At 41.7% G+C, this 24,536-nt stretch overlaps 1 protein-coding gene across 1 annotated transcript in view; it reads left to right on the forward strand.

The window, feature by feature from the left end:
• The window catches only part of GRK5 (G protein-coupled receptor kinase 5), a 117,744-nt gene extending 94,615 nt beyond the window's left edge, over positions 1 to 23,129 (forward strand). Inside the window, exons 8-17 of the mRNA XM_085319104.1 lie at positions 1,269 to 1,332; positions 1,867 to 2,007; positions 2,888 to 3,078; positions 8,253 to 8,290; positions 9,106 to 9,195; positions 10,564 to 10,772; positions 17,484 to 17,621; positions 19,964 to 20,101; positions 20,986 to 21,117; positions 21,680 to 23,129. Coding sequence (XP_085175230.1) covers positions 1,269 to 1,332; positions 1,867 to 2,007; positions 2,888 to 3,078; positions 8,253 to 8,290; positions 9,106 to 9,195; positions 10,564 to 10,772; positions 17,484 to 17,621; positions 19,964 to 20,101; positions 20,986 to 21,117; positions 21,680 to 21,778 — 1,240 coding nt within the window. The 3' untranslated portion in view covers positions 21,779 to 23,129. The remainder of the gene's footprint in view (positions 1 to 1,268; positions 1,333 to 1,866; positions 2,008 to 2,887; positions 3,079 to 8,252; positions 8,291 to 9,105; positions 9,196 to 10,563; positions 10,773 to 17,483; positions 17,622 to 19,963; positions 20,102 to 20,985; positions 21,118 to 21,679) is intronic.
• Positions 23,130 to 24,536: the final 1,407 nt, after the last annotated feature.

Genomic DNA, 24,536 nt, shown 5'->3' on the forward strand with positions numbered 1-24,536 from the left:
CTGCACACCAAGGTCCCAGGGCAGAGGAGCTGTGGGCTGGGTGAGCGTGCCCTGTGAMAGAAAGGCTACGTCCTCGTTGCGCCTGATGGGACACCTCCGTCATCACCTTCTCCAGGGTGTCCACGGGCACCCATCACAGGCCAGGAGCACGCGTCTCYGAGATGTGGCATATAGCAACCTCCAAACCAGGGGCAGTGAGCAGATGCCTAAACGTCTCTGTCGTCCCTGTGTTAGCCCTGCCCGCCTCATGCCCCACCGCACGTGGAACGGCCAGCAAAGCTGCTGTCTGCCGCACAAGGAGAGACAGGTTCCCACTGAAGATGCTCTTCTAGCACAGTGAGGCTAAACGAAATCCATGAGGAAGGGCACTGTGCTCTCACAAAGACAGAGGGATTTATTTAATCCTTAATTTGGCCCATGATTTGGCCCTTAATCGGAACGTGATGCACAGAATATAGTCACTGGTTAACTCACCAGGGGAAAAAAAATGACTCAGTGGTAAATTCACTGAAGAAACCAAATGAGAAAGCTTCCTTGTCACGTGATGGTTTCAGCGGATTTGTTTCACATGCCCAAAGGAAAGAGGTGCTTTTCCTCCTCTTTTGCCCAATGGTAGTCTCCCCAGAGGCAGGTAATTCAGGCTGGGCCGGAAGGGCTTTGAGCCCTGCTTCCTGCGCTTACCAGCTCTGTGAATTGAATCTGAATCCACCCCTTCAGTTCCCAGGATTGTTTTTTACTTGTTTCCTATCAATGTCCTGTTTTGTTAAAGGTCAAGAAAATGGAAATACTTTTGTGGTGGATTGAATCTTAGATCTCTTTTCCTCAGCTTGAGGACCAAGTAAAATAGTAAAGTGTTTGCCCAGCACTACCTTTAAAAGATTTCTGTGTATCATGAAATGATCCATGGAATGAATATGTGGTTGCAAGCTCTTAGGCCTCCTCTTTGTTTAGCAAAGGCCAAAGCTATGTAATGGAGATTCAAAACCCTCTTTCTTCCTAAGATTTTATCAGAAATTATACTGATGACTCACTAATGTGTTGTATTTTATTACAGCTTAATATGTTGGAATTGAAAAGTTCAAGCCATATGTAGTATTGAAGTAATGTAATTACATAATTATATATTATATTATATTATGTGATTACCTTGAAATAATACAATTATATAATATTTATCTATTTTGCTTTTCAAAAGTATGCTCTCAAATGAATAAATCACAAGGAGTGCATTAAACATAGTGTGTCTTTTTTATTTCCTTTTCTTCCAGGCAACCAGTAACGAAAAACACATTTAGGCAGTACAGGGTACTAGGGAAAGGTGGCTTTGGGGAGGTGAGTAATTTTGAAAGCTACTGTTACGAACATTTCTTACTTCCCAGGCGCTGCAGGTTACCGTAGCCTGATGAGGCAGATGTTGATTTTCACTTAACTGCTGACAGTTTCACTTAACCTCTCATGACACTGTAATCTCAAAAAGACACTTTCAAAAATTATTTTTCATTTGACTGTTACATTTGCTGCGGAATTAGGGTCACACCCTTGTTTGTATTTTACTAGTGGCTTGAGGTCACTGCCTAGGCAGCAGAGTCGAAGGAGGCACAGACAGGACTCGGAGCAGATTACAATCTCAGCAGACAAAAGGAGGTGGGATAGGAAGCAGGCGGAGGAAAGTGAAATAATTAAACCAGTGTTACACTGCGGGTTTGGAAACAGAAGTCAGTTCCCCAGATGCCCCCGACATATTCACTACAGCACTGTCTCTAACCTTAAAAGGACTAAATCAGATCAGACTGTGAGCAGTAAAATGCTACCCAGACAAAGTGTTTTCTTTAACTTACCCAAGCAATTGTTCTCTTTAATTCTCAGGTCTGCGCTTGCCAAGTCCGGGCAACAGGGAAGATGTATGCCTGCAAAAGATTAGAGAAGAAGAGAATAAAAAAGAGGAAAGGCGAATCCATGGCGCTAAAYGAAAAGCAGATTTTAGAAAAAGTCAATAGTCAGTTTGTAGTGAGTATTGAAACCTCTAGAGATCGGTGCTGTGGTCACCTGCCGAGCACAATGTCTGTCGYTGAATCTGATGCCTCCTCCAACTTCCTGTTATGTAAAATGCGCCAGAAGCTGACTCCCTGCTCGTTTCACCTTAGCCCTTCTCCACGCGCGTTTGCTGAGTCTCACTTTTAGCCTGTGGTCTGTGAGAAATGCACCAAACTCGGCGCCTGCTTTTACCATGGGAACATAATGCTCTTTACAACCTTGACTTGCATCAGGGTTGCATCAGGCTGAGCTATTTTTATCCAGAGTGATTACCTGAATTCCCAGTGTCTGAGAAAGGAAGGAGGTTGAGACTGAAGGAAATTCAAACAGAATAAATCAGAAGAGACGGGCTGGTACGAGCACCTAGCCAGTGATATGGAGCTGGTCTGCTTGACTTAGGCTTTTCCTAGCTACTGTGAGTTCTGCCAGTTCATGCTAGTGTCTCTAAAAACTTGCCTTAGATTGAAAAATGCAGTTATCTCTGCATCTGTTGTGTTCTTTATACTTATTTTATGAAACACTGTGAATACAACACATACAAAGGTAAYCACATTTACTTACCTCTGGCAGAAGCAAATATAATGGTTTATCTGAGCACTAAAGCTGATGGTTTCTGATAATGAATAGGCTGGATTCAACAAATTTATTTGTAAGATTCTAATATCTGATTTTTCTATATTTTTAATTGTACATTTGCTCTTGTAAAAAGGCCCATATCAAATTCAGTTATCTTTGGCTGCTGTGCTATCAATGTATTCTTCCTTTGCAAGTCAAAATTTTTAATAAAAAAGTCAGTGATTTCCTCTTAGCAGATAGCCGAACTGTTACAATTATGCTATCGATATTTTTCTAGGTCAATTTAGCCTATGCCTACGAAACAAAGGATGCACTGTGTTTAGTTCTGACCATAATGAATGGAGGTGACTTGAAGTTTCATATCTACAATATGGGAAACCCAGGCTTTGAGGAAGAACGAGCTTTGTTTTATGCAGCAGAGATTCTTTGTGGCTTAGAAGACCTACATAGAGAAAATACTGTATACAGGTAAGCTTTTTGTAGAATCTTAGGACATCATTTCAGGTGGAAAAGAATTTTCTGCATCCCTCCTACATGCTCATTTCAGTGCAACGCAGTTTAGATGCCCTGGTGCTTTCACTCAAGATTTCTCAGATCCTGTGTATGATTCAGTAATAATGGAAGGCAGCAGTTCCTTTGCTAAGTACCTCCTGTCTAAATCATATCAAACTAACATAAAGCTCCCCAAATCCTACCTCAGCATGCACTGGGTGACAGAAGAAAATTATGAAAGTTCCTTTAAAGGGATTTTATTACAGAACCTAGTTCCTAACTGGTACAGAACAGAGATCATTCTGTTCAAGTCTCTATTTTAGGTAGTTAGATTAGTAGTAGTAGTAGCATGTCAGATATATATATAAAAAAAAAATCTCTGCTATCCCACGGAGAGTAGAATATAAATGTTAGCCAGCTGTGGGTTTGCTGGGGGGCAGAGCACCTCCCTGCCTTTGTGCTGTGCGCCTGCTCTTCACGTGTGACGCCAAAGGAGCTCCCTCCCAGCCACATCCACAGGCAGCATGGTCACCGTCACAGCCCATTAGCCGCGGCAATTTGGTGTGATCGGTTCAGTTCTCCTCTCAGATACTCTGTGGCAGAGCAGGTGTAACCTCTGAAGTCCAGCGAGCTTTGCACAAATGGTCCATCTTGCCTTCAGGCCGAGAGCCAAATAGGTTTGGCAAGTGGACAGTCAAGCCCTGCCCCATCTGAGCGGGAACCAGGCTGCAGGCTGCCCTTCCTCTTCAGTGCAATATGCTCTCTGCCTGAGCACAGCTGGTGCTTTGGCCCCTGCAACAAATCTGCCTCCCCTCTCAGTCTCCACTTTTCCTTCTTCAGCCTCTGCAGAATGAGGCGATCTCTGGGTCTTTCTCCTTTACTCGCTGCAGAGCAATGACACTGGCCAGTGGTGTCCCGCAGGCAATGAGGGATCTGTCCTTCTTCCAGCAGAATGATTAAAGCAAGAAGGTATCTGAAACAAAGGACATGGATTTACGCTCTAGGACATGAAAACTCTAGTTTAATTAGCTAGAATAGATCATGATGGTGGCTATAACATGGCACACATGGGTGGAGGCACGTTTACAGCCATACAACCGAGGTGTTCTGCTGGCTGCTTCGTACTCGGGGCCACGGACGCAGCAAGCAGGCAGAGCACAGCCAGCACTATAAAAGGCATCGAGTTTATGAAGCACAGGTTTAAAGTTCTTGGCTTCCAGGCTGGCTTACAGCTATAGGCAAGCAACTTTTCAAGGCGTCTTAAGGTTTATTTGCGGGATAAGCAGGCTGCTTCCAGAGGGAATTCTTGTGGCTTGTGTATGTGTGTGTGTGGGGGGGAGGRAGGTTAAAATCAAACTCTAATGTAATTGCAAAAAGTATTTATTTTTTGTCTTCATGATCCTATCTTGTGAAATCATTATTGCTGGCATTCATAGCAGAAGAGGACCTGTAAATTGGTGAAAGAACATCCAGGAACAATGATTAATAGATGAAAACATGATTTCTTAAAAAATTAAACCACTTTAAATCATTGATCAGCCTACAATAAGCATTATGTATGTGCTTGTTTATGTAGAAATTATCAGGCTGTTGTTCCTTGGAGCAGTCCTGTAGCAAATTATCACTTGGTGCTAGTTGTCATAAGGAGGACTTACATAGGTAAAATGTTGGTTTAGCTGGCATGGGCTCAGAAGATTTTTGCAAGGGACAAAATGGAATTAGGTGTTTAATTTCAATTGTAAAATCAGATAGTTAGGTGTCTGACTTCCCTTATCCTTAAAAATCATCCTGCCACATTCAGAGAAGTCTTAGAAATATATAATGTGAAATGTTATAAAATGTAAAACACCAGAATACTTTACTTGATGAAAATGACAGGCGCATTCATAGCATGGCTGTTAAAATCCCATAGTAATGGCACTTTCTCATAAAATGGATTAGAACTGGCTACCTAAAACAGGCTGAGGCTCTGAGGGAAATGGCATCCTGCTTCCTTAAGCAGTTGTTTCATGTTATTCTTATAAGGGCTGCTAGTTTTCACCTCAGATGGCACTTTTATTTTGATGATGAATGACATTATATCTGTGTAGGTGACATTTTCTAGCAGTATTTTAGGAGCATATGCAGAAACCCCTAATTTGTAATACTGCAAAGTGTTTTGGGACCTGTGCAAGTGCTATGTAGGTCAACAAAATATAGCAACTAAATGCTACAGTTTTATCAAGGTGAATAATTCATAGCAAAAAAACTTATTCCTTAGACTTAATTTCATTTTCTACGAACAGAATACTTGTGAGCAAATCGCAACGTTCCAAAATACCTCCCCATTTCATGGAACAGTGAAACACACCACTTACATGACCTGAGATAACAACCAGGCCAGCTTTCCGGATCAGAGTTACATATTGAATTCAGAATTGCTTTGCCAAACATGGAGCTTACATTACACTTCTTGAGAGCCGTATGCTAGTAAAGACCAACGGGTCAACTGTTTGTGGAAAGCAAACATAAAAAGATTCTGGTCCTCCTCGAATTATATGTGCATGTGGATATATGTGTGTGTATATGTATATAAATGATATATAATATGTTATATATAATATTATAGATAGTATATATATAGCAGTGCCTGGAAGAACCAGTCAGCCTCAGGAACACATTGTCCTAGGTATTATACAAATATAGAGTAAAGCGTTGTCTGCCATGGTGAATTGTGTTGTTTTTGCTCTTCTTTGTATTGGTAAAATGCAGCATAGCCTTTCTAGCAAGGATGCAGTAGCAGCAGTATAATTATGTTTCGGTATGTTTAGGCACAGGTAATTTACATATGGGAAGAGGAATCAGCTATACCGTATGGAAGTATCCTTATATTTAACTGTCTCCTTGGAGAGTTTTTACTTCTTCCAGCTATTTCAGTACAAAAATTACATTCCTCCTTGAAACTTTCAAATGTTAGTCATGAAAAGGAAGCGGTCCTTGATCCAGAGGAGCTAGAAATCTGAAAACAGAAAAGACAACTGAAATCTAGGGGGAAGGAAAGACTGCCTTAATTGCCCCAAATCTCAAAGAACTGTAAAAACTAAACTGCTCTTCTCAGAGCCCTTATGAAACCTCTTTTCATACTCACAGAAAGCATCATTTTTGAACTTGCATGCAAAACTCTTTTCATTTAGCCATAGTTACAGCTTTAAATGGGACTAATRATTGCTGGAATGGAAAATGACATAGCTGATAAAGTCTAAGTTTTTCAAGGAAATTATTCCTAAGAGATTCAGAATAAATTTTTTAAAAATGTAARAAGTGCTGTAAACTATGTTGCTCCAGTATTGGAAGGATTCTTCTGATATGGAGGGAAAGCCCACAGTAGTCTGTTTTACTAATTCTCAGATTCTCCTCAGCTTTCAGCTGCCCTTCACATATTTCAGCATTGTTTATTTGAAAAGTATGAAAAGTAGACTTGGTACTACTAGGCACTCAGTGAAGTTTATCTTGAGAGGTCAGGAAGGTCTGAAGCAAGCAAGAAGAGGAGATTGTTCGTAGTACTCTATGTTCTTGCGTCATATAACAAGTAAGAACAAGATAGGTTTTGAAATTTCATACAGCCTTGTCAAAACTATAAAATACATAGTATTTTATAGCCCTCTCCATTCACAGGAAAATTTGAGGCTTGAAGTAATACAGTTTGAAATACAGGGCAAATTTTTGCACAGGCTTCTGTTGCAAGGGTTACTCTTTGAAAAGAGATGTGTCTTGCTGGGAAGGTAACAAAATCAAGCTGGTTCACAAATGTAAGCAGACCTTAAAAATGATGAGGCCAAACACTTCTTGGATTTGCACCAGGCTAAATGCTGCGTTTCGATAGGAGGCAATCAGATAAAAGTCAGGACAGAACATTGCAAGTTGTAGCAATATGATTTCTCTGCCTTCCTTGGCCCCTTAGTCCCCTTTTCAGGCTCAGCAGCCAGCTGCAGCCTGCTCCCTCCTTGCTGCTCCCTGTCTCATGGTCTTTCTTGTACTGTCCCTGCAGGGCAATTCCCAGTCGTTGCCCTCACACCTTCAGGTCCCATTTCCCATTACCTGTTTTTTCCCCCTCCTGTGCATTAATATCAGGCTATATGTCTCTCATCTGTTATGCCTGGACATCTGCAAGGGGAGCGTTAAAAGAAGGCTCTCTGGTTCTTGGCTTGGCAGAAGCACAATACAGCCAGGAACAGCAGCTGCAGCTGCAAAGTTGGGCTCAGCCCCACAGATGTGGAAAGGTGGCCTTGGTCAGGCGATGGGATGGCACGTGGCTGGCTGGTCAGCATCGAGAAGCAGCACCTGGTGGAGCAGTTTTGGTGCAGACAAATTCATTAGAAGAATGACCTGCCAAGGCTTTGCTAAATATACGAAAACTAAGATTTTGCAGATGTTTAACCTGGCCAGATTTGGGGATTTTTTTTTTTTTTTTTTTTTTTTTTTTGTGGGAACAGTAAAAGGCACATCTCTGACATCAGAGTGACCATCTTGCCAATTTTCGTGGCATTACGCCAAACCACAGAGGCACTAGAGTTTCACAAATGCTTGTAAGAAGGATTTCAATCTGGGTAAAGCATTCCCTTCTCTGCCCTCTTCTCTTACTTTCCAAGTTAGCTGAACCATTTCCACTGAAACTATTGTACATGCACACAAGTGCATACACACAGATTCACGTATTTGTCCTAAGTCAGATACCAGGCATAGAAAATTTGAGCCCAGCTGATTACTATTTCCATTTTTATATACAAATACAGTATTTTAGAATTTTCAATATTTTTATTTTAATAAAATATTTTATAATGGGAAATGTTACTGAATTTTAACAACACGCAGGGTAATAAGGCTTCATTTGTAGGGCTTACTGATTAGATGGATGGGTCCAATATAGAGTGGATTATGAAGTAAAAGCTAAGCTTAGTGAAAAAAAATGCAACTTCAGTTTAGAAAAAGACATACGGTTTCAGTCTATCTGTAAAGTAAGTTGTAGAAAGTTGTATTGGTTTCATGAGTTCTTTGTTGTATGGGTTGACCCCCTGTTGGTCTATTACTGGTAATAAATGCACTTGTGCACTGTTCTCTGCCTATACTATCAGACCAGCTGTGTACAAATAACTACTATCTTTAATTTTCAGAGATTTGAAGCCAGAAAATATCCTACTAGATGATTATGGTAAGTCTGAGAGGTTTACAGAGATTCTTTCACAGTAAAGTAGCTTAGGTTGGTTGTGAATACATACCGCACAGAGGCAAATAATGCTCTGAAGTGAGTAAGAGGCTCAGCATACTCTAATACACTAATACTCTTGGGACTGATAAAGTACTGTCCCTTGCTGCACAGGTCGACGAAGCAGCCGTGCTGCGCAGCAGGTTGTGTTCTTGAGACAGCGACTTAGCTCGTAGTGTCTGCCTTTTCTCCGTTGTTTTTCCGTCGTTACAGTTGCACGGCTGACACAACGCAAAGCAAGCGGTGATTTCTAAACCTGTGCTCTCCGTTGTCAAAAGCGCTTTCATCCTTTGCTGAGCCAGCTCTCGTTTGATGCAAATCCAGATACTATTTGTTGCTGAAGGCAGCAATAATCAAATGTCATGCTGAGTTATAGACCAGATGTAGCCCCTTCAGCCATTACAGAGTTACAGACTTAGGTCTGCCCATCGATCCACTGTGATCTGTTCAAGACATTTCCCTACAGTGTGCTCCTCATTGCCTTTTTTTTGGTTTGTTTTAAAGTACCCAACACAATCCACTCTAGTCTCAGCCTCACTGTTAGAATTAATTTCACTGCATTATAACATCCTTAATAATTCCTSCTTTCCTTATCAATGAAACTGTTCCAATTTAGTGATTTGAAACACTTGTTTCTTAAAATTTCAGAACAATAAATTGCAAGAATATAGCAGTGATGATAACAGTTTTGTTTTTTGGTTATTTTGGAGTCATGTTATTATAGCTGCTTTGTGTTGTTTTGTTCCTTTTTTTCCTTCCAGGTCATATTAGAATATCTGACTTGGGACTAGCTGTTAAAATTCCTGAGGGCGAATCAATCCGTGGAAGGGTAGGAACAGTCGGGTATATGGGTAAGTCCTCAGTAGCTCATCTTTTTTTATAATTTACTGAGCTTACTTGGACTTTGGAGATATTTCTGCTATGTAGGCCTGGAAAAAAAAAAGAATAAAAAAATATTTACATTCAACTGTTTCAGTTCCCTGAGACAGCCCAAGTAATCATGCCAGTGGAAGTTAGAAGTAGGCAAAAGGAGGGACCACAGAACCTCTTAATGAGACTGGCAGAAACTGCTGTGGAACTGGTCCATAATTCTAAATCAGCAAAGCAAATTAAAAGAGGAGACAATAACTGGCTTTCTAGTTACTGCAACATGGATTTATTTTAGGAGGGTTATTTAGTTTAGGAGGGTGCATAAAAGAAGAAATAGGTCTCTTTCTAGATGCTAGTTTTTATATTATTTAAAAGAAATTATACTATGCGTATGTATTTGTATGTTTACCATAAAATGGGTAAGTTCACACCTATGTTTTGCTGTTTGGACACAAGGAGCCTGTACACAAGACAAGTACAGATTTGTATGTGGGTAAAACAAAACATTCCCTGATTTAACTAAATATATTTTCTAAGCTCAATATAATTATTTCCATACCTTCTCTGTGCAGATATATTTTTTGGAATAAAGACACATACACTTAATATGCTTATTTGACTAATATGTGAATACATATATACAAATACACTTATTTGACTAAAGAGAAACCAACTGATATGAACCACTGTTACACCGTATGGAGACTTTAATGCAAGCAAGCAAATCAGTTGTCATTTGTAAATTTTGTTCTCTTGGTGTAAGTCTGTGGGCAGACTCCCTGCTTGCGTGCGCATGCGCACACGTGTGTGTGCGTGTGTGTTCATAGGCATGTATGGAGGGTGAGCATCGCTGCGAGAAAGTGACCGTACGCCCAAGGCAGACTGGATGTTTGCAAGACAAAACAAATGAATTTGCTTTTAAAGGGAAAAATGTTATAAATTGACTGAAAAGACAGAATTTGCTTTTGGAGAAATGTCACTTGTTTACAGGATGGGTGTTTCTATGTCATTTCTTTTCTAAATGGAGAAATCTGGAAGGACTCCTAAGATTGGCAATGCGTTTGCTTAATACTTAGCTTCAACTTCTTTTTGTTTTTGATTGGTCTGAGTTTGTATATGAACTTGGCATGTAGCACRCTGCATTTCTGTAAATAGGTCGACAGAAATCAGGAAGTATTTTTATATTTTATCTGCCATTCTGTGTGTGTGCATGTGTGTATGTGTGTGTACATGCACACGTGTGTGTGTGTGCATGTATTCAGTTACCAAAAAGGGACTGTTAGAAATTTTATTTCTTTGCCTATGTAAAGGTCAAGCATTTTCACAAGATGCATCTCTCTCCTCCACAGCCCCAGAAGTGTTGAACAACCAGAGATACACACTCAGCCCTGACTATTGGGGGTTAGGCTGCCTCATTTATGAAATGATTGCTGGGCAATCACCATTTCGTGGAAGGAAAGAGAAAGTGAAGAGAGAAGAAGTGGACAGGAGAGTGCTGGAGACAGAAGAAGTATACTCCCATAAGTTTTCTGAGGATGCCAAGTCCATCTGTAAAATGGTAARGGGCTTCAAGGTCCAGTGTGGCAGCTTCATTAGCCAGCTGTATCTGACATGGTGTGAGAGGTAACGCAGAGCCATGCAGGGGCTGCAGAGACAAGGATTAACCCAGCTCATCTGTTGATGGGATGTCTGCATTTTCCATTCATTCATATTGTGTTTATTTGGGCTTGCTTTTCYATGAGATTCATCACAGTCATACTGAGTCTTCTCCAAAGTTCTATGGCAGGGAGAGCAGTATCTATTCTCATGAGACTTTGAATGTTAGTTTGCAGCCAAGAATGCAGTTCTGACTTTTATAATCTTGTAGAAAAAATAAAAAGGACTTAGTGATGCAAGGCCCTTGGTGTCTCCTGCAAGGAACTGAACACCCCATGGCTCCATTGTCTTTGGTGAGAGCTGGGGTAAGCAGAACAAAGATTATGCAATGAAATTATTGTGACACTCAAATGTTGTCCCACCCTATCTCACTAACTTTGTTAGCAGCTTTTTCCCCCAGGGTTCCAGGATATCCAGCTTTTTTTAATACTGTTGAGCTGTCCTTTAAAATATTTTCTCACCCTTTCAGCTGGGAGACATTTTCGTAGCACAATAGCCCTGTCTGACAATGGAAATCCTCAAACCCTCTGAGAAATCTCAAAGCTGTGTCTGAATTCACCAGTATCTTGTCAACATCCATTTTTAGAAGGCTGAATAGTGATTTAGAGAAGGATATGGCCTTATTCTTGATGTTGTTTGCTAAAGAGAGAAGTCTTCTTTGGAGACACTGACATATCAATGTATGCTGGTAGAGGGAAAATGAAGGGAAGGAAAGGTCAACAAATAGGTAGTGAGAGTTTCACCAGTATCTTGTGCAACAGGCAAGCGAATAGCATGTCAACACCATTCTGATTGGCTGGCTTCATTAGAGACACTGAGGTCTCCTTGCAAAATAATAATTGTAGCATTGCCAAGTATCATGCCTGGAAGTCATTAACTCACAGTGCACCAATTCACTGCTGAGTCCCTAGGGTAGTAATTAACTGACATCACTCTTGATAGACACTCTAGGCCATATATTGCCCTTAATCTGAGATTCAGAGCCCCCAGTGATGTCAGCCTGAGAGGATCTAGGACAGCCACTGGCCCGTACAGACCATGTAATGTGCTCTGGCAGCACATCTGGCAGCCTGCCATCTCTTACCTAGTAGCGTCTCAACTCCCAGCAGGTAAGGAGGAGTTTCTGCTGGAGGGGCAGAGAGTTTGTGTGCTTCACAACATTAAGTTTGTACATGAAATGGAAATGTTGTGAAGCAAAAATGATATTCTTGTTGCAGGCACAATAGAAGTATAATTCACTGTAAAATAACCAAGCCCATGAAAAGTCAAAGATGAGTGGAATTAAATTTAGCATTAATGGGATAGTGCTCGAGATGACCTACCACTTACAGGAGAGTAGGCAGTCATTATACTGTAGTGGTCATTTTCATCTTCAAGCCATAGAAACTACGGTTTCAGGGAGCCTCAGGAGGTCATCTAGTTCATTCCGTTGCTTCAGGCAAGGACAAGCTGTGTGTAAACCATTCCTAACAACTCGGTCATTACTGCTTCACTGTCCCATCATGTGGTATGTTTGCTTAGGTGATTTGTGCAAACTCTTGATGTATCAAAAGATAGCCCTGTCATTTGTGAGCATTAATATGTTTATATTACTGTGCCTTGAGACTGAAAAAATCTTACTTCTGATACTGGGCATAATGGAATTTGTGACTCTCCATCCAAAAGTCATTTATATTATCAAGTGATATTGTTAAAAATCCAAGATTTAAATATTTTCTCTCAAACACTTTTGATTGTTTTTGCTGAAAACCAGAACCCTGTTGCTTTGTACAAGTATCTTATCAAGGAAACAAAAAAGGAAGAATTAAGATCCCATCATGCCTACAAAATGAAGCACAAAATTGTAATAGAAAAAGTCAACTTTCTCATACCTTCTCTTCAAAGCTTGCTCCATGATCTGATATCCTCGCTATCAGGACATATGTCTTTACTCACTTACTCATATGAAAACCTGTTAGTGTTACCCCAGTTCAACCTTCCCCTCCTGGATGTTTATGCCCTTTGCATGTTTACAGGCGCATATCATAGCTTCCATTAATCAGCATCCATCCCATATTTCCATGTTTCAATTTCTAAGTTATTTCCCATAATTCAGCCCTTATTTTGGATTGAAACAGAGATGAATAATAAATAATTAGGAACAGGGGCAGCTGGCTTTCTGGGAAGTTCCTCAACCCATAGTTCCCATATAACATAACTGCTTCATGTTTATTTTTCTGTGAAAAAATCCAGTCTTTCTAGGAAATGATCCCTGTTTGTTATTGTTGTGACTCGTACATCATTGATATACATGTATGTTTCCCCAAGTGCAGTCCTGTATCCATGGATGTGACGTGAAGCGTGTTCAAATCAACAGCACTGGATGGGCCTTTATTGCTGTGCTCTTCTTCACTCTGTCAGTGCGCTGTTAGTCTATGTTTTCCCCAGGCATTTTTAGACTACCTTCCCTGTTGTTTTTTATTCCTACAACTCCCATTTTATTCCACAAAAAGTATCTCCATTTCCTTCCTGACGTGCCTCTCTAACCAACTAAAAGATGACGGATTCTTTTTCCCTAAAATGAATCTTTTTTTTTTTTTTTTCACGAGCAGAAACTCCCATCATCTTACCGCTACTATTGCTCTTTGATTTCAATCCTGGAAACCAACTAGTTCATACATTATCACACCTTAAAGTTCATTAGTGCTGCCTGGAATAGCTGCTCTTTTATCTGTCTTTCTGTCTTTATCTGACTTTGCCTTCTGGAAAATATTCTAGTTCATGTTATTTCTTGGTATCCACAACAGAAGCCATCAGAACTGTCTAGCTGGTGAATTGCATTTGTATGATGCTGTATTACATGAATCTACTGTGTGTTCAGGGAATGGCAAAGTATAGAAATGCTTCTTCAAATCCTCCTCTTCCCAGAGACTCTGAGAACACCTCCCCTGGAGAAAGCAGACCCAATACAATGGACTCTTTGCAAAGYTTCCAGATCCTATGCAGTGCTAGTGCTCAAACAGTCACACTCCCAACCACCAGCTTTGCCAATACAGTGATTTTGAGCCAGGTGTGGCTTGAGAGGGTCACTTTCTACAAAAGGAAGCCACTGTTTCTAGGCAAAATCTTACCGACACAGCTGAGACACTCTCTTCACCTGTCATTTGTTCAGGTGTAAAAGACCTTGTTTCCAGAGGTTATATTTCTTATCTAAAGAATGCACATGATTTCTGCGCAGACCAATAGCAAGGATGCTAGAGCAGTCCAGCCCAGAGAGCTGCTTTCTCTCTACAGTTTTGGTGACCAGTCAGAGCAGACATTGTCAGCTAGACAGCAGCAGCACCAGAGGAAGAGGAAGCTGGGAGGAAGAAAGGGAGCCTGATTTTTGGAAGCTGGGAGCTGCATTATGGCCAGAACCACTGGCTTTCCCACCCATCCCTCAATCTTTGCAGTCTCCTCTGCCCAGCAGCTGCTACTGCTGAGGCAAAAGGAGTTGAACAGAAGCCTCAGCATTGGCAGGAGAACAGTCTGCTGCATATGTGGGGCGCATTCTGTGAAAGCCATTTGATATCTTAAGCTGGAAATGAGCCCCATAGCAAGAAGAGCAGAACTGAGGATGTGTTTACAGAGCAGACTGTGGAAGTCAGATAAGAAAACCACTGACGCTCAGTGGTTAGCAGAGTGTTCAGAGAAGTCTAAAGAGCTGTGACCCTGTAAGTCAAGGATGAACACAGGAAAACCCAGTGCTAGGCAGGCACCAGAAGAAAGATTACAGACCTCCCATACATAACAAACAGTCCTTTCAAGGTTCTTCCTCATCAAGATGATGGGGCTGAGACACCAACTGAGGCACTGAGGGTACAGAGACATACCCTGAGGTGAAAAGCCTGCGAGCATCATCTCCAGACAACCTTGCCCTAGCAGGGAAGCTGCCTGGCTCCATTTCCCATYTTCCTCCAGAGTCATGCCTGATTTTCTACCTATTCCCCTAAAATGCTTCTCTCTCTCTCCAACCCTCCCAACCGTATTTGCCTCCTGAGTGAGCCCCAGGCAGACTGCAAGGCAAGTCACTGCTTGCTGACTGTCCTGGCTGTCAGATACAGCTTTAAGAGACCCAACAACTTGTCCAGCCAGGAMCAGTACCCTCCAGGTCTCAGGTACTCAGGGAACCCAGACCAGTCCTCTCTCCTGCAGGAGAGACAAGTCCCCTTTGGGCAGGCAGCCCAGAAGGGGAGGGGGATGCATGAACCTTCCCATCCTCCAGGCCTCCAGGGTAGAGCTGCCTCGCCCCACCGAAGAGTCTCCAGCACTGCTCCAAGACTGTTTCCTCATCAGGACCCTTTCCCAAGGGGTTCGTTATCCGGCTGGCAGTGGATCACTCCGCCGCGGTGTGGTGCCCAGCCGCAGCCCCGGCTGCAGTGCAGTGACGTGCACTGTGGTGTGGTGCAATGCAGGGCAGTGCAATGTGGGTGGTGCAGTGCAGTGCTGTGCGGTGCGGGTGATGTGGTGCAGATGGTGCAATGTGGTGTAGTGTGCAGGCAGTGCGGTGCAGTGTGATGAGGTGTGGTGCGATGAGGTGCAGTGCAGCACAGTGCAGGCAGTGCAGTGCGGTGCGGTGAGGTGCAGTGCGATGCAGGCAGTGCAGTGTGATGARGTGCAGTGCGATGAGGTGCAGTGCAGCACAGTGCAGGCAGTGCGGTGCGGGTGGTGCAGTGCGATGCAGGCAGTGCAGTGTGATGAGGTGCAGTGCGATGAGGTGCAGTGCTGTGTGGTGCAGGCAGTGCGGTGAGGGCGGTGCAGTGCGATGCGGGTGGTGCAGTGTGATGAGGTGCCGTGCGATGAGGTGCAGTGCTGCGCGGTGCAGGCAGTGCGGTGCAGGCGGTGCAGTGCAGGCGGTGCAGTGTGATGAGGTGCGGTGCAATGAGGTGCAGTGCAGCACGGTGCAGGCAGTGCGGTGCGGGCAGTGCGGTGCAGTGCCCTTTCCTCTGCTGCCTCCCGGCGGCCCCCAGCACGCTACCGCGCCCCAACTCCATCCAGCAGCACCATCCCTGCTGCCTCCCTGCTGCCCTTCTCCCTTCTCCCTTCCCTTCCCCAGTGGTGCTGGGGCCGTGCTGCAGCCTTGGTGCTGATGCGGGCTGCTCGGCCCTTTCCTTCGGGCAGCCTGTGGGAAATCAGGTAACCAGGGCAGATCAGCAGTGGGGTGTCTGCCCGACTACCTGCCAGACTCCGGGAGATGAACCTTTCTTGTAGAAAAAGGCTGGCGTTTTCATTTTCCCAGTAAAGTTGCAGCGTAAGGATTCATTSTTTCCTGCAGAGTGGAGGCTCCAATGAAGATAACCTAAAAACTTTCGACTGTTTGCAGTGCATCTTGTGTGCTCAGCTGAGCAGGGAGATAGGCATCTTTTTAAAGGCAATTGAAATCTCCAGGCAGATCGTAATGAGTTATGAGTTATTCTTTTGCAAACTTTGCCCCTGCTTTGGCTAAGCAAATATCCATGCAGGCTTTCTTAAAGACAAATGGAGGAAATAAAAGGAAACAAATTCGTTAACCACATTTAGTTTCACTTTTCAGCAGAGTACCTGAAATCAGTGGTACATTAAGAAAAGCCCCTGTCCCAAGTGGACATTTGCATGCTGTTGCACCAGTCATTGTATGCTGAGCTCTGTCTCTCTTCAACTATTAGATGCCGTCTTTTAAAACATTGATTTGACCCATTCAATTCTTGAATATGATTTAAAAGAAGAGACATTTTAGTCAGTTAGCAGCATGTTCTGTGTCCTCATCCACTGGCTGGTCACTGCCAGTACTGGCCTTCCACTGAGCCAGCTGGTTCCTTTCTGCTTGCATATAAGATCCCCCACGAGTTTTGGTCCTYGCTTGCTATCCCCCTTTTTTGTCTGTGTTTGTGTTTATGCAGGCCTTTTTATATAATAGACCAAGGATACTGGGTTGAGTAAGCCCCTGCTGCTCCATAAAGTGTACGCTGCAAGTAGACAGGTCTCACTGTAGCGTGTAGAAGTAATACATTGCCCTTCTCTTAAAGCAAGCAAGGCTGAACTAAGGATAATTACTAATGCTAGTGCACTGGTGCATCTTCTGGGTGGAGACGTATAGCCATGGATGAAACTCCCCTTGACTTCTACAGAGACAGGCTAGTGAACAAAAACAATTGGGTTGATGTGTGATGTGCTATATTGGAATATACTGTAATGGGTAGGGGAAAATAGAATTTGATGGTGAAGTAACCCAGTCTAAGCAACATAGGAAAATTATTATGACAAGAGTAACATGCGAAAAAATGAGAAAAAGCACGTGGGAACTGATAAATATGGAGATATATGTATACATTATGAGAGCATGCCAGATCTATTCTCCAAAGTGCTCACTGAAAGTAAGAGGAAGAAGCAATCTCTATTTTGTTTGTAAACACTCTACAGCAGGTAATTTTCATGATCAGCATTTAGAAGAGTGGATCCTAATCCATTTAGCTTTGACCATTACGTGACAATAATTACAACTCCCCTCTGTACTCTTCTCTGAACACATTCAAAAAAAAAAATCCTGGAGAAAAAAGTATCACTGTGAGGCTCTTATTTTTCTAACTTCCTTACCATTCCTCTGGGCATGTTTCAGCTCCTCACCAAAGATGTGAAGCAGCGGCTGGGATGTCAAGGGGAAGGTGCAACAGAAGTGAAGAGGCATCCCTTTTTCAAGAGCATGAATTTCAAGAGGTTAGAAGCAGGAATGCTGGATCCTCCCTTTGTCCCTGATGTGAGTACAATGGAAAGAACATACACAGGCCTGTTACAAATTTATTTCTAAAATAATGTCCTCTTCTTAGACCTGTCTTCTGTGGGTGGCAGCCATAGAACGATGTGACAAGCARTGGAGCTGGAGGGGGGAGGCTGTGGGGAGGAGGAGAGCTGCTCTGTAGACAGGTGTGTGCACGCAAGATGAGTGGACTTGTAGTTAGGGTGTTACCCAGGGACTTGATTCATTCTCACTTGCCTTACTGCAGTCTTCTTGTGTGATGCTAGAAACAGTGCCTGATCTGTTCACGCGTCGGTTCCCAAACTTATCTATGGGAGTAATGTAAGAAAAAAACACGATCCWAACCAGATGGCACTCAGAAAACTAAGCAATGAAAGCCACATGTATAGATACAGACACAGAGATTTATACACAAATGTGAGACTAGCACTAAAAAGACCAAACCACTRTGAGGAATGGATTGCTCATTATGAAAGTAGGCGCTCTTTGCAGAAAGTCCAAACCAAGTTCAGATATCAAGCATCACCTAGGACAGAGTGCTTGGACCTGAGATAGCATTTTGATCTTGTCGGTGTTCATGGGAAGTGGAACCTTCTTCCTCAGGTTTACCAGTCTTGCACATACCGAAAGTCTTGGTTGCACTGGCAATAACAAAACTTTCCACTTCTTTATGGCATGGATCTCTATCCCAGTGCACAGAATTATCTGGTTATTTTCCTTCTGGAGGCCTGTCTTTCTGGCTAGGCCTTCTATCCTTAAAGTTTCCATACGGCTCTGAGTAAACACTGCTGTTTTAACATATTAACGAAAGTAACATCTTGGCAGCTTTCGTTCACATTACTGTGAACTCAACCAAACCAAAGTGGTTTGAAAGCTGCAGAAGTTTACTTTAGCTGCTCTGGTTTTGCTTTACACTTTACTATGTGGCCTAGTTATTCCTGCCAATTAGCCCATGGTGTTATGACCTGCTTCAGTGGGATGAAACAGGAGACAAGCTACTACTTCTTTCTGATGTAGAAAATTAGAAAATTCTGGCTCAAATTTGGGATTCACCAAAGTATATTAAAAGCTTAACTGAGGCATGTAAGGACTAGAAGGCACCTCGTATAGATGCTTTTGCTAAGGCAGAGGTACATAAATTTTTATGGCTATTTCTTGGGAACTCAAGGGCTGACCCTAATTTAAATTACTCGTCCCTTCATCCATAGGTTTCCAAGCCTCTGCTGGAGTCAGCTGAATCACCCAAAGCTRTACAGCCAGTGGCAGAGGTTGTAATCCAACCCACGTCTCTCCATCCTCTTCTAGACTATTCTTTCTCCACAATAATTTTGTGGATTGCAGCCATTAGGGGTGTGGAGGGCTGCAGCCTCTGGCAAATATGTCTTCGGCAGGCATCACTTTGATTGGTTTGGTCACACTGCTCAGTTCTAGACAAAATACTGCACAGCGGGATCCCTGGGTTCAGAGCCATGGTRCCAGGCAAAGAGAGCAAAATTCAGCATGTGCTTGAGTTCTGCAGGCTGGGCAGTCCCTGAGGAGCTGCCTGCCCCTCAGGTGCTCCTGCGCCTTGTGTTGCTGGTGGGAACTCTCTAGGCATGTACATAACCACACTAACTATAATGATAACTTGGGAATAAGTATTTCTGCTTCCTATGGTTTCTTGCTGGAATAAAAGCTAAAAGCAGTGTCATTGTAGAGTTCTGCCTGTCATCTCAGAAAATTAAGTAGTTTAAAAAAGGTAAAGATGTTTGACTATTTGTTTGAAGAAATGTAGCCAAGTTAAGAGAGTTAATAGAGGTGATCCTGGACAGCTTCCAGCAGCTGAGCTATTAATAAAAACAATGGAAAAATGCCAAACCTCTTCTGTTTTCTTTAGCAATTATTATACATTCCTTTAAAGTTTCAAGCTGCAAAACGCACAGCTGTCTGAACAGAATGACAGTTCTATTTGAGGTACCATTTCAGAGCCATCTCCAGTGTGTCTTTCATAAACATTTCAAATTTTTTCTTGTTCCCCCTCTAAAAGAAAAGACTTCTGAAATATCGATTTTTGATTATTACTCTTTCTGTCCTTATTCCCTTAGCTCCTAGCCATATGCTATATGGATGACTAAAACCCACTTTGTGGTGATGCCTTAAGGACTTCAAAGTAGGATACTTAACAAGCTTAAAGCAAAGTTGGCCTTTGATGATGAACGTGCAGGCAGAGCAAGTCTAGAAAAGCAGGATGCAAATAGTTACTTGTTGTTAGGCATTCTCATTTGACTGAATCCATGAATAAAAGCACATGGTCAGATTCAGAAGTATTTTTTCTCTTGCTGTTTCTTTTCCTGCTGAGATAGCCCAGAGCAGTATATTGCAAGGATGTGTTAGACATCGAGCAATTCTCCACAGTGAAAGGAGTAAACCTGGACCAAACAGATGATGATTTCTATTCCAAGTTTTCCACAGGATCAGTCTCTATTCCGTGGCAAAATGAGGTAAGGACGTATCGTAGCAAAGTTATCCCAATAAAACCCCTAACACAGATGGTTTAAGAGGAGCTGTACATTCCAATTATATATAGCTACCAGCTAACTTGCCAGACTCTAATGCTTTCATAAGTTACAAATGGACTCTTTCAAGATCTATAATGTACCACAGATGTCAGGTTCAGGTGACTGTATCTGTTGGCTCTGCACAGTTGTGTAAATTGGCGAGGATCCTACTGCACTTCCTTCTCCTGAATTTCCACAGAGGCATTTTGACAACAGCTCTGGAGACCTTCTGCAGAAGGGATAGCAGTCTTAATGTGAGAATGTCTTAATGTGTCTCTGTTTGTGATCCTGATCTCACCCGTTGTTTTGTATCTGCTGTGGGTCCCAGCTGCACCAGTTGACTCTGGATCTTGAACTGCTCTAGGATTTTCAGTCTTGGATCTTTGCTATCAAAACAGAGCCAGATTCATAATACAAGTGTGGATCAAATGCCAGATTCCCTTTGGTGGAGCGGTGCTAATAACTGGGATTTTTTGAGTGTGCCTGTCTTTACCTAATATTATCCAGAAAAAAGAAGAGAAGAATAGAAAGCTTTATCAGGCAACTTCTTACTAGAAGTCTATTAGCACCAATGTGCGAAACGTAGAGAGTAGACTCTCTTTTTCTTGTATCCCATTTACCTTCTGYAGCCACCAACAGGAGTTCAGCTGTTAGCTCTCCTAACACATTGCCAAGCTGTTAATAGCAGCTGATGAACTTGATCCTGACTTTGAACAACCTAGCACTACTGGAATATATTTAATGCTGATGGATCATTTCTTTCTTTCTTTCTATCTTTTTTCTTTCTTTCTTTCTTTCTGTCTGTCTTTCTTACTGTATTTCACTAGATGATAGAAACAGAGTGTTTCAAAGAACTAAATGTGTTTGGACCAAATGGTACTATTTCGCCAGACCTAAATAAAAGCTACCCCCCAGAGCCACCCAAGAAAGGATTGCTACAGAGAATATTTAAACGACAGGTGAGATCTTTTATGACTAACACAAGGAACCTCCCATAGTCTAGATGCCCAATGTCACAGCCATGTTTTAGTGATATTTCTGCTAGGAGAAAGATACTATGTCTTACAGAGAGATGACTGTCACATTTCCTGACTAATACTGCATGTCCCAGGTTTCCCATCTACCTCTTGTGACTTTTTACCACTAGAAGTCCTAGGATTACTCATCACATTTTTTACATGCTTAAAAACTTCCACACAGACTATTTTTCAGCAGTATTCTAGGTTTTTTATTAAACACATTTAGGTTTAGCAGATACTGACGGTTTGCAGCACATTGAATTTACTCCTGGAGCTTGACTGTGTTGTCTTCTCTGCATTTCTTAAGAACTCCCATGCTCCTTCTGACCTAGAGAGACCACAGGTAAGAAAGTGAAGAATATTTTACATCCAGGGATCTTCAAACAAAAATCCTGCAGTACAGTTAGTACAATATAACCATAATATGAGCAGTGTTGGGTAAAAGGAAAGCATGGGATTTTTTGTAAATCTGATTGTCATTGTTTTCTTTCTTTTTCTACAGCATCAGAACAATTCAAAGAGTTCTCCAAATTCAAAAGCCAGTTTAAATCACCACATAAATTCAAATCATGTAAGTTCAAACTCCACTGGAAGCAGCTAGTTCCAACTGAGTTTTATGAAACAACATGTTGCATCCTTCCACTATAATCTATGGAGCTTCTATGGATGAGAGAGCATCCACCACTGAGTGAAAAAAAAAAAAAAAAAAAAAAAAAAAAAAAAAAAAAAAAAAAAAGGATCTCCCCAAAATGGAGATTTTCTTCCAGTGGAGCCTCACATTTTAAGAAGAAATTTCCACTCAGGTCTGTTTTTGGAGGTGGCACTCAAGACTGTGTGAATCAAATTTGTCTATTTAGAACATTGCAATAGAAATTCAATGAACATGACTACTTGCACGTATTTAAATAGCATCATGCTAGAACTGAATTTTGTCTTTATTATTTTTAAAGAAAAGTTTTGTAAATTTCTCTATTGTCTCAGTTTACATTTTGTACATTTGTATTTAAATGAAAGTCAGACTTTGGAGGTGTATATTTTCCAAGCAGCAGCTGTAAAGCCATGTGTTTTAAGACTTTTTTTTTTTTTAAGAAAAAGAAATGTGACTCAAGACTTCCAGAGCCTCAAATGAGAAATTGTTCTTTTTAGTAATTCTAGAAAATTATTCATATTCCACTTTATCAGACTGAGTTTTATTGACATGCATTTTTATGGAACAGTTTATTCTTAATTATTTTACATCTGTATATTTGGTTTACAGCAACACTGCATACATTTCTCCACTTCATTAATTTGTAATGTCTCACATAAAATGCTAAAAGATACTGATAAGGCTTTGATGCATTTAAGAATGCTACTTGCTAAGCCTAAGGTTTTTGATGTCATGGGACCAGCACAGCTGWGATTTGCACTTACTTATGTTGTTAGAACATCATAAATGTTTTAGTTTGAAAGGGAATACTGTTTTAAGCCCTTTTACTTCACTGTTTTTGTGCTATTTCTAATGAGAGAAAGAACAAAATTGAGTGAGAGGTGACCAGGAAAACAACTGATCATTTGTTTTTCAAGGACTTGAAACTTGCACCCACTGAAATAAGAGCAAAATTCTAAGTGATTTCAGTGTTACAGTCAGAAGTTCAAGGCATTTCCACAGTTGCTCATATCCAACAGGTAGCAAGAGAGAAATTCAATAGGCTGTTTTGTGCTGACCATGAGTTCATGTCAGCTTCCTAGAGCTGACCTATGGAGGTTTAGAATGGGATCTGACCTGCTTATGTCACATCACATCTATTTTTATTTTACCTTTCTCCATTTTTGAGAAGTAGTAGAACCTGCAGGTTGTGTCTGCATTTACAGTTCTTTTATGTGTGAAGTGTCATGCCAAACAAACCATGGCTCATCCTATCAATTAAGTCCTCCACTTAATTGAATAAAATGTCAATTATGAAATAATAGCTCCCACCTTTGGTCCATCCTTCTTTGTCCAGATCCTTTAACCATTGTGGAAAACATTCTTCCCACTAGTATAAATAGGATCAGTCAGGATCAGTAGCAGTACCTTAGGCACCAGAATTATGTTCTTCTCAAGTAAGCTAGTATCTGCTATTAAGAATGCCAGATCAGACATAAAATATCTTTGCTTTTCTTCAAGAGAAATTGGAAAAACTTTGTCCCCCAGTTGCAGRCAAGGTCTGAATAGTCCAAAAGTGTAACCTGTGAAACAGGTTAGTTCACCATACTCTTTACAGTGTTGGCTAGACTGCACTGATTGTTTTACACTTTTGGGTCAATAGGGAACATCTGATTGTCAGCCTGTGTGTGTGAAACTCTGTTGGCTAATGGTATAGCTATCCTTGGGCACGAGGAAGCACCTATTCCTGCAGAAGTCTAAGTAGCCAAAACTCATTACACTGTCACGTATATGTTCTATCCGGCCAGTGAAGAAAGGAAGAAGATGCAAGTCAGTAGTGGCAAAGCTGTGAATGAGAAAAATGACATGATTTACTAAAACAGCATGAGGTMATGAGGGAGAGTAATAGAACAGGGTCAGAATTTGCATAAATGAGAAAAAAGTCAAAGAAGGGAGATAGGACTTGGGAGCCTTTATCAGGAGCAAAATGTGTTGAGATGAAAGCACACATCATTCCAAAAGCCTCCAGTTTTCTTGATCATTGGGAGACATGTAGGGAAGCTTTGTAAATGTGCCATAATATCACCAAGAATACATTTCTCTTCTTCCTTCAGGTCAATGTGTCCAGGAAGTTCCTATGCCCAGTGTAGATGGTGCTCAGGGAGAGCTTCAGCCACTCTCCTAGGTCAGATGATGGCATTGCAGATCTTAGGCAAGGTGCAAGATTGTTGGGAGAAAAGAGGAGATGAAAATTTTGAGTAATTTTCATTCTGGATCAGCTATAAATGAAACTATAATGGTTTCAGGAGGGGAATGAAATGTTGCAGGGGTGAAAGCTACAATGCCCATAGGGGCCTGTTATCTCTAGCTCTATTCTCAGCCTGATGTTAAAGCACAAGAACCTGATTAGTCATTTTAACATGCTTTGGATAAAGACATACTTCCTCTGGGAGGTTTTCACAGGCTTTCTTCAATGACACATGAGATTTCACCTGATTTCAATAAATGTAGGTGAGAAGTGGAAGAACAGATCTTAGCCAWATCACTGGTGTATATCAGTGTACTTGAGACAAGACACACACTAGTTCTTGGACAACTGCTAATGTCATGCAACTACAACCTGTTTTTATCACTCTAAGTCATCACCTGTTAACAGCATTGTGTGCAATATGCTTGTACATTCCCAGCTGACTTCATCCTGTGCATAGACTAGGGAAGAGGGGTGCTGGAT

This window comes from Rhea americana, unplaced genomic scaffold (assembly GCF_003343005.1).
Source record: "Rhea americana isolate MKP2758 unplaced genomic scaffold, rheAme1 scaffold_57, whole genome shotgun sequence".
In the NCBI taxonomy this organism is placed as follows: domain Eukaryota; kingdom Metazoa; phylum Chordata; class Aves; order Rheiformes; family Rheidae; genus Rhea; species Rhea americana.